The following is a 14,466-nucleotide window of genomic DNA, read 5'->3' as shown; positions in this document are numbered from 1 at the left end:
AACAAGAGCAAATGATTCACTGGGGTATGCATTTAATTAAAAATATGTTTAAACCGTAAACATTGGTCACTTGTCAGCTTCATCAGCTTATTCCCTTTCAAAAAAAAAAAAATATGTTCATCTTTCAAGCATGAATAAAGACACCAAGTCCCTCTGTCATGACGACTTTGTACGATCAAAATTCTTGTAAAACTTCTGACCCTTGGTATTATGTTTATTTAAAATAAAATAAGAAACGTATTAAAATAAATAAAAAATAAGACACTAAGTCCCGTCTGCCGCTCGTGCCCCCCCCCCCCCCCCCCCCCGGTAACTTTTATAAGCTGAGGGCGTTTTCATGGGTCTCATAGTATTAGAACATGTTGTACTTGTTGATTAGCTCAGTTGTTATGGCAATGAATACGCCCTCAGCTGATAAAATAATGCCAGCGTTTTTTTTCAAATGAAAATTAGCACCCATGTCAACTTTTTCTGCTCCTTGCACCTTATCATACTTATCTTGCTATGCAGCATTGCAAGCCCCAGCCGACTAAAACATGAAGCAATTCAAGAGGAGGCATAGATAGAATCGCCTTGTGGTCAACTGTCATTTAATAGTCATCTGACAGATTATGTCAAGGTTATAAAATTATTATTATTATTATTATTAGCTGGTCATGTTATAACACAGCTGGAAATCGTGGATGGCAACAATCACTTTCTCCTCCATGCTGCAGTTCACCCCGGACTGCACTGCACTGAGTTTCATGGTTGAATGCTGATTGGCTGTTTCGTTACACATGTCACTCAGTTGTCACGCTGTTGAACGTTGATTGGCTGTCATCACGCGAAATTCGCGTCAAAGTTGAAATATTTCAACTCGAGCGAATTTGTCGCGGCACAAATCCTCGTGAACGCACTCACCTGTGCACGGCGAAAGTGTGGCGCAACAAATCAAAACTTGTTGCCGGTTTTCTCTCGCGAAAAATTCGCCCGATTCGTGTCTCTACGTTCACTTTGTATGGGATCTTGGGTCCCCGTCGCGTTTGGTGTGAAAGCACAATGCGCTTCTTCCTCGGCGGCACCATGTTTGCTGCGTTCTGAACCAAAACAAAGCAGCGTGTGTGTGACGTCATGACGCATTTGCCGCGACTGGAACCGATAATCGGAATCGTTAAGCAGGCTTGCTAATGATTCCAAGGAATCGGTTGACTCGGCACCGGTTCTGAACAAGAACCGGTTCTCGATTCCCATCCCTAGGCTCAACCCCAGGAAGCCACAGGGGTATATAAAGTATATAAAGTCCTGTCCAAGATTTTTTTATTCCACGACCTTTATTGTTACTATGCTGTTGTATGTCTCAGCCAAAAGCAGTGTCAGCTAAATAATATAGTTATAGTGATCAAAGGAAAAATGACTGTTTAAATGAAGGAATGATCAATGGATGTGAACTGTAATGACAAATTTGAGGGTTAGGGTTAGGGTTAGGGATATTTGTGTAAGTTTCACTCAAAAATTACCATATTTTCCCCCTTTTTTTTATTTACACAGTTACTGAAACAAATTGGTACAACATGTACTAGATTAACATACCACTATTTCGGGAGCAATAAACTTCGTTGTCTCACTTTCAGGGACCCATACAGTTTTATAAAACTTTTATAAAATAGTAAAAAAAAAAAGGGTGCTCATTTTCAGTTATGCCGATATCAACTAGGGACTGGCTCCCTGTTTTTCAGCACCCAGACACACAGACCCTCAAATATACAAACACATATACCAAATTTACATTTTGGTATGTGTGCGTTTGAAGGTACAGCCTAGGTTTGTTCCTCTTTAAGTTGCAGGGCTGTGTGATCTGCAGGGAAATCAATAGGTCTTTGTCTATCAAGTTGATGTGGCATAGGGGTGTATATAAATGTATTAGATCCCTCTGATTCAGTATGAATGTTAAAGTCAAGAGGGGTTTTGAACGGCTATTTAATTACCCTATTGTTGCAAGGCAAATTTGGTCTCGTCTGGTGGGGGCAGACAATTAAGGGGATTCTTGAGCTGGATGAGGGGAAAAACAGTAGATCAGCTACTTGGAAAGCTGGGGGTCGTCTAGTTGGGACTTATAATAGTTATATTCTTGTGGTATATTTGGAGATGTTGAGATGTAATTGGGAATAATCTCGTTTTAACGAGTAGGGGGCACTACCAAGAACTACAAATATGGCGGCTGGGCATACTACTTGCGTATCAGCCGACTACAGAAACTTCTCAGAGTTCTATCTGTCCAGCTGAAAACTGTGGTACCTTATAGCATAAGGCTACCACTTAACTGCAATTTGTGTTCTCGATACACTATGTCTCTGCGCTGTGTGTACATTTACATGTACACAGATAGCCCTATGAGATCCTTGGATGATAAGTGGAACTACAAATAGAAGTTATCGTTGTTAAAAATAGCGACAGAGAGAGAGAGATGTGTCGTGGGAGAGGCTGGAGTGGTCTTTACATGTGGGGGGTGGGAGACAGGGACAAAAGGATGGGGAAGGAATTTACGGGGTGAGGGAGGGCCTACCTTTAGACAGGCAGGCAGACAGAGAGAGAGAGAAAGAGCGAGGAATTGGGAGTTACAAGATTGTACAAAGTTAATGACTTTTCAATATTCCATATTGTAACTGTGGATTTACAGATATTATTACATGTATACATAAATATTGTTCTCCCATAGATGTTGAATGCTATTAGTTACAAAAAATTATAGCCAAAATATTAGTGTCCAGAAACTATTTCTTTACCGATGGTTTTCAACTTATTGCTATGGATTTATTGATTCGTAGAGGATGAGGGCACTTAAAGGTTGGGTATGCGATTTGCGAAACGCTAGCAGATTTTGAAAATACACAACTCAAATGGTCCTACCCCCTCTCCTTCAACGCTGACTCTGACTCCACCCATTCCAAGTACCTGGACGCGCAATCATGCACGAGCGCGAACAGAGATGCGCGAGAGCGAGCCAGGCTAGCGTAGGTTTTCGTTTAACAACATGGCACTACATTCAGCTGTAAGTTGCACCCAGTACCGCGGGAAGTAGGGGTGCTGGGGGTGCTGCAACACCCCCTGTCCGAGGCCCTGTCTGATCACAGAAAACGATCATTTCTAAAAACTCCGGCCAAAGTGGAGATTTCTGAAAACGCCGGTTATGTGTTGTCGTGTCAACGGGGAGAAACGGGATTTTAGGTTCTGAAGCGTCACATTATGCACCAGGAAATGCTTAACGTCATGTGAGCGCCCGCTGTACCGTATTGGTCAGAATATAAACACAAACCCCATTGTAAGACGAGCTATATTTGGAAAAAAGATTTGAAGACCAGATCTTGTTTTTATGAATAAATAAATTGTATTAATTGAAATAATATACGAAAATAAAAAGGCATAGAATAAAACACTGCATTGCCACTAAACAGTAGTGCAAATAGGCTGATGTGTACACCAAAGACTATTCCTGACACTCCTCTGCCCCGCTGTGTTCGCTCTGGCTGTGGTCGCTCCGAACTGTTTCGGCCCGTGGCAAAGCGAGTCATCCTCGCTGCTGTCCAAGGCATTTTGAGACGCAGCATTTATTTAATGCTCATATGACCTAGTGCTGAAAAAAGGTTATATGAAAAAGTGTGAGGGTAGCGGTGGTGCGCTAAACTTGTTCTGTGAGCAGCTGGATGTGAACCATGGTGTGAAGGAAGTGAACACAACGATCGATTTTCAACTGTGCGCGCATGCACTGGTGTAATTGAGCTGCGCTGCTATATATCTTTTTTATCAATGTAACGAGTTGCGAGTCTAGTGCAGGCTGAGTTTTTTCCCTGCTGAGAATACGTTCCCGCGGCTATGGTTGCACCAGATGTTATAAACAGGTCACATAAATCATTACCTTTTTTAGAAAATGTATGTTTGTTTCATATAATTGTATTGGAAGTCCTGGTTTTCACTAGGGTTGCCGCGGTGTGGACATTTTCACACCGAGTAATACACTCGTCTCAACACCGGTATTACCGAGTATAAACGGTAGACTATAAACTTTGAAACTAGGTCAACCGCCACACAAGCATCGGTTTTGAGACCCTTCTCGTCCTTCAGTTGCCGCCAACGTTCGAAAGCAGCGCCTAGGATTATTCTTGATTTCAGTTTTTCTCTTTCAGCGTTTTTATTATCAATTACTCTCTGAAAAAGAGTTTTCCTTCTCTTTGCTGGTGGTGGTGGTGGTGGTGGGGATGGTGGCGTCTTGTCTGCCATGGAAATTGTCTTCTACTGCTAGGTCCAAATGTGGATTAACTGGTTCCAGTAGCTACCGCAGGATAACAACAAACAGGAGCTTGCTCTGGGTCACGAGCTCTGGGTCACGAGTACTGCACGAAGGGGTCGCGCGCGGGGCGCGGGGGAGGGGGAGTGCAGTACGACCGTTTGATTGACGTACTTACTGTCCAATGCAACTCGGTGGCGGTGGAGTTTTTCGAGCCCTGCCCGTTCCACAGATGATTGACTTGTTTAATTTTCATGTCAGTACTTCTAACTCAGTGGCTGTAAGCGGGTTATGATAAGGATTTCAAGTAATTTTGCAAAAATGGCCAAAAAAGCTAATTCCATACCCAACCTTTAATGAGCCTGCAGAAACTGTAGTTATGAACTAGATATGGATATTTAAATCAAAATCAAACTAAATACTTCAAATAACGGAATTAAATATACAATATAATACTTCCAGCTATTGACTAGTGAAATGTGACAATTATACTTGCACCATTGGCTGAATAAGTAGCTGCCAAAACATTGTTATCATTTGAAACAGATGGATCTTTAAGGGAATATATTTATAGAGAGAGAACATATTTCGACAGACAGACAGACAGACAGACAGACAGACAGACAGACAGACAGACAGACAGACAGACAGACAGACAGACAGACAGACAGACAGACAGACAGACAGACAGACAGACAGAACACCCCAGGGGTCCCTTTGTGCAGGCTACCATTGCCTTTATCAAAACAGCCAGGAGCACCCAGGTCAATATTATACTTGTTGCCTTCAATAAGTGTGTGCTTGGAGAGAGATAGAGAGAACATATCTCTAGAGAGAGAGAGAGAGAGAGAGAGAGAGAGAGAGAGAGAGAGAGAGAGAGAGAGAGAGAGAGAGAGAACATATCTCTAGAGAGAGAGAGAGAGAGAGAACATATCTCTAGAGAGAGAGAGAGAGGGAGAGAGAGGGGGAGGGGGAGAGGGAGAGGGAGGGAGGAGATCTGCTTTTGTCCCAGGTCAGAGACCACGCAGTGTTTAACAACAGACAAGATGGCCCCTACCGACTTGCAGAATAGGGAGGGAGGGGGAGAGGGAGACAGGGGAGAGAGAGGTGGAGGGAGAGAGAGGGAGGGAGAGGGAGAGGGATGGAGAGAGAGAGGGGGGGAGGGATGGAGAGAGAGGGGGGGGAGGGATGGAGAGAGAGAGGGGGGAGAGGGATGGATAGAGAGGGGGGAGAGGGGGGTAGGGATGGAGAGAGAGAGGGAGAGGGAGAGAATGTAACACTGTAGTTGGGCTCCCCGCTGCTCTTGGTCTCTGCAAGACCCAAGATGGCGGACGTCTGGACAAAGGAAACCCACGTCACCAAGACGCGTTGTCTCTTTAAATCCTACCCCACGTGTTACACCCAACATCCGCGGTAGATTCAAACTGGTTTGGTTCGACCCAGATAGCACTGGTCAAACGCACTGTATTGGATCTCTATAAGAAGTATGAGATTTCTGCAAGTTTGTCTCCACGGCGGGTTGGCGATGCATACAAAACAGTTGGTTTAAAACTGCGTAAGTTTGCCTCACGGCTGCGTTTTACACTATACGAAATTGCACATTTGATTTTCACATGAACCGGGCCGAGAGGAATCAATCCCATTCTAACTCCAGGTCAAACAAAGGCCTAGCCTCCGGTTTAATATGCAACTAAACTAGATTAACGTTAAAAACCTGACCTATCCTTCACCCCACCGTAAGAGTTTGGAACGTTTGTGGCCGTCAATAAATAATATCTTGGCCTGTACTGGCTTTACATCCGTACATTCACCATACCACAGGTTATGTCTCCCACGTGGTACAAACATTGATCTAGACGGGATTGGATACAGTCTATCAACAATCCCATAAAGACATCACATACACCATACAACATTTAACCACAGGTATTATTTCACCCACGTGGGACAAACATTAGATCTAGACGGGATTGGATACAGTCTATCGACAAACCCATAAAAACACACTCCTAGCCCTTTGTTCCTTTAATATAATTATTTAATTTAATCTGTTAGCGTATATGAGGCCGTCCAAGTAACCAGCTGTTATGAATTACAATCCAGGCCGAGACCACGAGACCCCGCAGCCAGACAGAGGCAGTACAAGCTATTTGCCCAAATGTTACTATTCTAACTATTAATGACGGCCGTGTGGTTAGGGTCTCGGTAGAACTTTTCCAATCACGTCAGGGTCACCAAATGCTGAATAGTTCTTCAAGGAAAGGGTTCAAATCCGGGATTGCTTTTAACTCACTTTATTGTTAAATTAGTAAAGTAGTATGTTTCGGTATGGTAACTGGCTACACTGCAAAAACTGATTTTTAAGAAAGTAAAAAAAGCCTGATTTCGAGAAAATGTGTCTTATTTTAAGTCTTAAAAGAAGAAAAATCTTGCCAAGCATATTTAACATAAGAAAAATAGTCTTATTTTGAGAAAATATATCTAACTTTTTCTTAATAAGATTTACCAACTAATATCAAGCTCGATTTAACTAGTAACAAGGTGTTGGCATATTTAGCTAATTATCCCAGCAAAGGAACAAGATTATCTTCCTTATTTTAAGATTGAGACCACGCGCACAACTTCTCAATTTAAGAATCTTAAGAAATGACAGCAATTTATTTCATTTACATGACAAACATGAAAATACAGTTTAACATGACCGTTGACTGATTGGGAAAAAGATATAAAACAGTTCTGTGTTGCCCACTACCTTCTTACCAAATATATTTCAAAACTTTCCATAACATTTCTATAACTTTTTGCCAAATTGCCATGCATATCTTATGAGCCACAGCTGTTGTAATAACAGAATAACAGTGTGCCTTTTACAATACATCAGATGAGGCTTTGTGTAGCCCAATCACATCCCCGAGGTAATATTTCATTGGGACAGACCATATCCTTGTGAGTAAAGCTGTAATACGGGGTGAAATCTACAAGGTTATCGACAGATACCAGTTCAGTTGCTTGTGCCAAGTTTGGGATCTCTATTTGATATGCCATATAATCTCTATCATAACAAATGGTGTTGTACGGCATGAACTCAAAACAATACAATGATGAATTAATCACATAGATATTTCTTAAAAGTCCAAATTCTGGCAGATCAGAATTAACATCACTCACAAATAATGACTTTTCCCGTATATATTTGTTGCCATTTAGATTAATCCATTTTACAGAAACAGCATGGTTAACCTCATCATTTCCAAGGAAGGCTCTGGTTTTCTCTTTTAAGTATGACATGTTTCTTATTTCTGATATGGGTCCTAATGTACAATCATTTGAAAAAATGGGGTGTTCAGAACTACTTACATTCTGACAGCATTCATACATTTGATTATGCTTTATTAAGGATTTGCAAACATTTTTAAAATTGAGTTTTGAAGCCCACTGTTTGAAAAAGCAATGCTTTGATTCAAATCTCATGCACATATGACGAACCATTGGTCCCAGTAGCTTAATCTGAGATGGCACATGGATCAAATAATGTTGCTTTGGAGTGATGTTGTTATCTGGGAAAAGGTTCTTCATATGTTTTAGGTGCTGTTCAATAAGTGATTTCAATTTGTTGATAGTCTGTAGACAAATAACAGGAGCAAACAAAATTTGAACTATCTCTATCAGCTCAAGAATGAGTGTGTGGTACTCATTGCCTTTAACTGCATCTATCAGAAATGGCAGAATTTTAAGTAGAACAAGCATTTGGCCTGAGGACTGCTTTAATTTATTGTCACTGGATGCTAATGTACTGTGTTTTATAAGGCTTGGTTTGTCTCTGACATCATGTGGAGAGTAGGGAAATGCAAGTAATGCACTATTGAAAACATCCAAGTCAAGTTGTCCTAAAAGTACTAAGTGTTTCATCACACACTTTATTTCTAATGGGGCAATGCCTTCCAGTATTACGTGCATGATGTCTTGGGGTGTTTGTTGGATCAAGTTAAAAGCCGGGAATTCTACCAATTTACTCCTTCTATTGATCCCAAATGTAGTTTTTAAACTGTTTCTAAGAGACTCTGTATTGGCAATCTCAATATCACTACACTGACGCATATGTCTCTCTATTGTTCTTCCTTCAAAGTAATCCTCATCAAAATACAATTGCATGTCCTCAAATGTACATTCACACTGCCTACATTTCTTGAAAGCAAAACCAACACCCTCTTTAAAACCACAAAGCTCATGCTGAGCTAAAGTGTCCCCGCATATCGAAAATAATGCTCCAAATATTTCTCGTTCACCATTCCCGATTTTAATTTTAACACCTTCATATAGCCTTACTAGGTCCTCATGCAGCCTTCCCAAAATTCCATCAACTCCACATTCAGAGAGTTGGCTCCTCTTTGCAATGGCAAGTAGACGAATCGAAGCCAGTTTTGATCTATATTTTGGATTAATGTTTCCAAGTGTATAATAAAACATTGTCAACTTATTCTTTGAAGCATGAGACCCAAGTGGGTTACAGAGTTCAATGTCATCAGTGTAAAGGATTATCTGTAAGGCAGAGGGCCGGGCAGAAAATAAGGGGTGTGATTTCATGAATTCACCATCTGTAATGTCATACAAATAGCCACTTCTGTATTTCTGTGGCTCATCTATCATTGCCAGGACTTTTGGATGGGACAACAACTGTTCCAGACTTTTGATCAGAGGAACATACTGAAAACATTTGGGTATGGTAGAGAGGACTCTTTTTGCTCCTTTTTTAAGAAAGCAAGCAGTATACCCAACAATAACTTCCTCTGACTCTACAAAATGGAAACGGTCCTTAATCACACAGTCCTGCCTGTACGTTGTTGAAACAGAGGCAAACGGATCCTCCAATCGGTCAAATACTTCCAGAGCCTCCTTTTCAAGTTCACTTCCCTGATGTTGATGGAATACTCTTTGTAGCCGACTCCTCAGATTGGTTACCAACGAAGCTTGGTACTGTTGCATTGCCGCCACAACATCATTCACACCAGTCTGAAAAACAGGCCCAAAAGGACAGATAAAAATAACATTAACATTATTATCACAATAGTCCAATATAAAACATGTTCATGTTGTCCTGTCCTCTAAAGGGCCAAAGATTACACCACCCTTTCAATGTGAATGAATGAGAGAAACATAAACTATACTATAAAAAAAAACTAGGGAACAATTAACTTATCAATTGAATGAAGGGGCAATAAGACATAATGCAAAATACATGTCTATCTAATTTGTGTTGAGCAAAAACAATTGCACAGGTTTAAAAAATAAAGCATCCCAGAGATGTCAGTTGTGTTACAGTAAAAATAAGTTGCGAAGGAAACAGACTAAATGCACAGCAAAACTGAGAAAATAATCAATGCATGAGATGCTTGGTAGACCGTCAGATTCACTACACTCAAGAGAGAGGCTATAATTATTAAGAACGTTTTTTTGGAGCACTCCAGACTGTGACAGTTTAAAGACAAATGTAAATATTATCTAATGATCAGATTTGACATTGCAGATGATCAACAAGGCCAAAGAGTATGTTAATGTTGCATGCGGACAGACCTGCGAAAGATGGTGTCTTTCTCTTGCAGTCAACACAATAGCAGTAGCTTGTCTGGTCAGAATGTCCTGGCTGGAGTCATCCTTTAAAAAGAACAGTCAAATCAGATGTGTCTAATAGGTTCAAGTATCTTTTGGTCATTTTATTTTTCTTGAAGAAACAGCAGCCGCATACAATGAGTTACACTTTATGTTGCAGATATATGTCTTGTATGCCTTAGTGATTAGCATGACCAGTAGTATTTGCGTGGAAGACCAAGAGGATAAGACTCACTGCTCTTACTATTTTAATGAAATGTCAGTGTCTCTGCTTCATCTTCAGAGTAACCAAGCCACATAACAAAAGATCTTGCTATATATGTTTTGTGTAACCTTGACGTGGAGCAGGTAATGTGTTTGAGGAAATTAACCTGCTCTAATCGCAGTATTGGCTGATTGTGTGGGAGCAGAGGGCTGCAAGGGCCGTCAAAATATGAACTACTGACCATGACCAACAACAATATACCCAGAAAAGTCAAATGACAAGAAGATACATGCAGCATTATAAAAGATTGTTATTGTGTGCTCAAGAAAACTATTAATATGCATACCTCAGATTGGTGTGATGCAGAGGGGTCATCTGCCAACCCGGTATCACGCAATTGCGTGCTCCTGCGCACAAACGTTAATCTATTGAAGCGTGTTCCCGAGCACGATAGTCCGACTTTTTGCGTGTTACACAAAACGAAATGTAAACCAATGCATTCTGAATGGGAGTGTTCTAAGACAATCAACGTGCTCCACAAAACGGTACGAGAGAGAGAGAAAGAGAGAGCGGGAGGGACAGAGAGAGAGAGAGAGAGCGAGAGAGAGAGAGAGAGAGAGAGAGCGAGAGAGAGGCTTCAGAAAGGGTGTGCGCAGATAGTACAGTGCACCCTAGTTATGTTTATGCCAAAACCTATATATATAATTAGGCTGTGGAAATTGCAATAATTTAAGAACACAACTTCGCACGTTGAGCACACAGCCGTGTGACTCGTTTATTTTGTAAAAAAGAAAACCGGAAAACAAAGCGTGCTGAAGGTAAACAAATCCAGCATGGTCTGTGACGTCATGAGACGCACGTAATCCTTAGGGACCGCGATCCCTGAACCACCAAGAACGTAAATGACATGCAGTAAACAACAACACAATTGAAAGAACAACACATAACGAAATACTGTAGGTGAATTATGTTACGGTCACTACAAGGCTATAATTATATTATTTAGCGTGTAATGAGACAATCTATAGCCAAATTGTCGAAGATGCCCGAGAATCTTCGGGGATATCAGCATGGGAAATCGGCGAATCAGACCCATGAAGGATGGGGGGGGGGGACACGTTAGTTGAAGGGGGGGGGGGGGGGACACGTTTGTTGAGGGGGGGGGAGACACGTTTGTAGGGTGGGGGCACGCTCGACAACGAGAGTTGGTTTTTATTGAACGCTCGACAACGAGAGTTGGTTTTTATTGAACGAGACTTCAACACGGAACAGCTGCACGAAACGATGGTCACGTCACTCTCGGTGACGGTGTCGACAATAATGAACACACGAACAATGTGGGGCAGAGAGGAGAGAGAGAGGTCATGTTTTCCCGAAGCTCCGCTGGGCATTGGAAAGAACTACTTAATTCATCGTTCAGATCTACTTTATCTTATTTTATTTACCTAACAGTATATAGTTTGTTTCCGTCGTCCTCAATCGCTCGATTCAACAATACATTTTGGCACTTTTTACTCCCGGATCAGACCGCAGAAAAAGCCTTGGACTTTCCTATCGCCAACATGCCTCTGTATTCGGATATCTCAGGCACGGAGACTGGGAAATGCACAGACTGCGCCAAACTGAAACAGACATTGGCTTTAATTGAAACGAGACTAGCAGCAGTAGAAAAATGCAAAGGACTATCACAGGATACAGTGCCGATGGGTGAGTTTGCTGAGCTCACTCAGATACAGCAAGATGATCAAAGCTACACTGTATCCTTCCCGAAGCTGGACAAGAGAGAGACAGTTCCAGCTGCGTCTCACTGGAACAGAGTCGGCGCTAAGCCAAAGCAACATACCAAAGTGAATCAACAAGTTCACTCAACACCAAATGCTAAACTACCCAAAGCTAAAGTTATCAGCCGGATTAGCCCGTCACTCAAATCAACCCTGCCACTGAAGAACCGGTTCCTGCCACTTCAAGAGTCCACGAACGCGCCTGCCACCGATGCACCCCTGAGCCCCGAGATGCGTCCGGACGGACAGTGCGGACAGAGACGGAACAACCAGTCGCCACGGAGGCGGGCTGCGCATGTGTCTGCCACCGTCCAACAAGGGCCCATCTCAGAGAAAGCAGATGAACCAGACACTCTGATTATAGGAGACTCAACTATCAAGGATATAACCGGTAAGAAGATCAAAACATGCATCTTCCCATATGGAATGGTTAGTGATATCAACCATAAACTAGCCAAAATCATATTGGAAAACCCCAAAATCTCACAGATTATTGTGCATGCAGGATTTAATGATATTCAAAGAGAACAGTCAGAACTTCTGAAGAGGGATTACACTGATCTATTGGATACACTGGACAAAATACACATCAAGTCTTCCATCAGTGGACCCATACCAACAGTTGACAGGGGAATAAACAGATTCAGTCGTCTACTTGCACTGAATACATGGCTTTCCAGAGTCTGCAATGAAAGAGGAAGGGACTTTATTGACAATTTCAACTTATTCTTGGGGCGCAAATATCTTTTCAGAGCAGATGGCCTACACCCAAACAGGTTAGGCTCAAAACTGTTGAGGTACAATCTTCTCTTCTTGCTTTACGCACAGGCCACAATCTTGCCATGGTCTGACGCACAGGCCACAATCAGAGCACAGGTTGAGAAGAAGCGAGACTACAGCCTCCCCCACACAACTACTCTGCCACTATCTGACACACAGATAGCAGACAGCCCACAGACCTTGAAGAGAGACAACAGCCCGCCCGACGCCATCAACACTGTGCCCTCCCCCATCGCTGATGCTGGCTTGGCGAGGAACGGCCACCCCCCTCCTCTGCACTCCCCCATCGACGATGACCTCCAGCCTCATCTCTCCCATAGCCACAACAACAACTCCAGCTGGGATAGAGTCTCCGATGTCTCCCTTTGCGATTTTCCAGCCGAATTTAAGAAACTGGAATATGCTGGCATCAAACTTGCATCTGTGTCAATGATAGCATCGCCACGTCATGGCCGCAGGCTGCTATCACCCAGGAGGATGGCGCCCCACCCCCACCACCGTACTGATAGTAGTCCTGAGTATTACTGAGACAAAAAAGGGTTCAGCCGTAGACACAGTATAAAGGAAGTTTCTCATAATCTGCTGAACCCAAGGTTGCCTACGTCAAAGCAGGGCAACTTTCGCATTCATGCTGTAACCACTAAGAGAGTAAACAAAGGGAAACTTAGACACACTGCTAACCTCACAAATCTCATATCTATTGCCTCCAAACCAAAAACAACCTTAAAGCCTATCAACAGCACCATCAGGATGGCTCTACTTAATGTGAGGTCTCTTGATAACAAATCATTTTTAGTTAATGATTTTATTAACACTTCCAAACTGGATTTTATGTTTTTAACTGAAACATGGCTGGAACAAAATAACAGTGCAACCGTTCTGATAGAGACAGCTCCTCCCGACTATAACTTTTTTGATGCATGTAGATCTGGAAAAAGAGGTGGAGGGGTTGCTGCTATATTTAAAAATGTATTTCAGGGGAAACAGATGTTATTTGGTGATTTTCCATCGTTCGAATACCTTAGTGCTGTATTGAAATGCTCCCCCAGAGTTCTCCTATTAATTATTTACAGGCCACCCACATATTCTGCAAATTTTTTCGATGAATTCACATAATTATTGTCTAGCATCTCCACAGAATTTGACTGTCTAGTTATAACTGGTGACTTCAATTTTCATACCGATGATTTGAATGACAAGTGTGCAAAAAAACTTTTTACCATTTTGGACACATTTGAACTGTCTCAACATGTGAAAGAGGCTACTCATTGTAAGGGGCACACTCTAGACCTGGTTATCACAAAGGGCCTCAATGTTTCTGATCTCTCTGTGACTGATCCTTCCTTGTCTGACCACTTTTGTGTTTTCTTTAACATATCTTTTATTCCCGACATACAGACAAAATCAAACACTGTCAAAAAACGGTATATCAATGAAGATTCTAATGTACTTTTTTAAAAAGGCCATCTCCTTGCTACCACCTCTAAACCCATGTTCTGCTGATGATCTTGTAGAAAACTTTAATTTGAAAATTTTGAAAGTCATAGATGTCATTGCACCTTATAAGGTTAAAACGATTTCTGGAAAGCAAAAGGCACCCTGGAGAAAAGCTGCTTCTGTAACAGCACAGAAAAAGGAATGCAGGAAGGTTGAACGCATCTGGCGTAAAACAAAACTTCATATTCACCATGATATCTATAAAGAGAGCCTCCGTGCCTACAATTTAGACTTAAAAAATGCTAGAGAAACATTTTTCTCCAATATCATTAAAACCAACACTAATAATGCAAAAACCCTATTTGCAACTGTTGACAGACTGACCAACCCCC

The 14,466-nt window shown here is 41.9% G+C and overlaps 1 protein-coding gene across 1 annotated transcript; it reads right to left on the bottom strand.

Moving 5' to 3' along the window:
* Window positions 1–6,617: 6,617 nt before the first annotated feature.
* Window positions 6,618–10,449, bottom strand: LOC130370245 (uncharacterized). The gene is made up of 3 exons (XM_056575948.1): window positions 10,423–10,449; window positions 9,836–9,916; window positions 6,618–9,274 (listed from the first exon to the last, which is right to left on the bottom strand). The coding sequence occupies exon 3, from the start codon at window positions 9,245–9,247 to the stop codon at window positions 7,142–7,144; it is 2,106 nt and encodes a 701-aa protein (XP_056431923.1). The 5' UTR covers window positions 9,248–9,274; window positions 9,836–9,916; window positions 10,423–10,449; the 3' UTR covers window positions 6,618–7,141.
* Between the last annotated feature and the right edge of the window lie 4,017 nt (window positions 10,450–14,466).

This window comes from Gadus chalcogrammus, chromosome 17 (assembly GCF_026213295.1).
Source record: "Gadus chalcogrammus isolate NIFS_2021 chromosome 17, NIFS_Gcha_1.0, whole genome shotgun sequence".
Lineage (NCBI taxonomy): Eukaryota > Metazoa > Chordata > Actinopteri > Gadiformes > Gadidae > Gadus > Gadus chalcogrammus.
The sequence above is the reverse complement of the archived record's forward strand: the minus strand, read 5'-3'. Positions and strand labels throughout refer to the sequence as shown.

Coding starts and splice junctions, on each gene's coding strand:
- LOC130370245 (XM_056575948.1), bottom strand. CDS start 9,247: ATGCAACAGTACCAAGCTTCGTTGGTAACCAATCTGAGGAGTCGGCTA.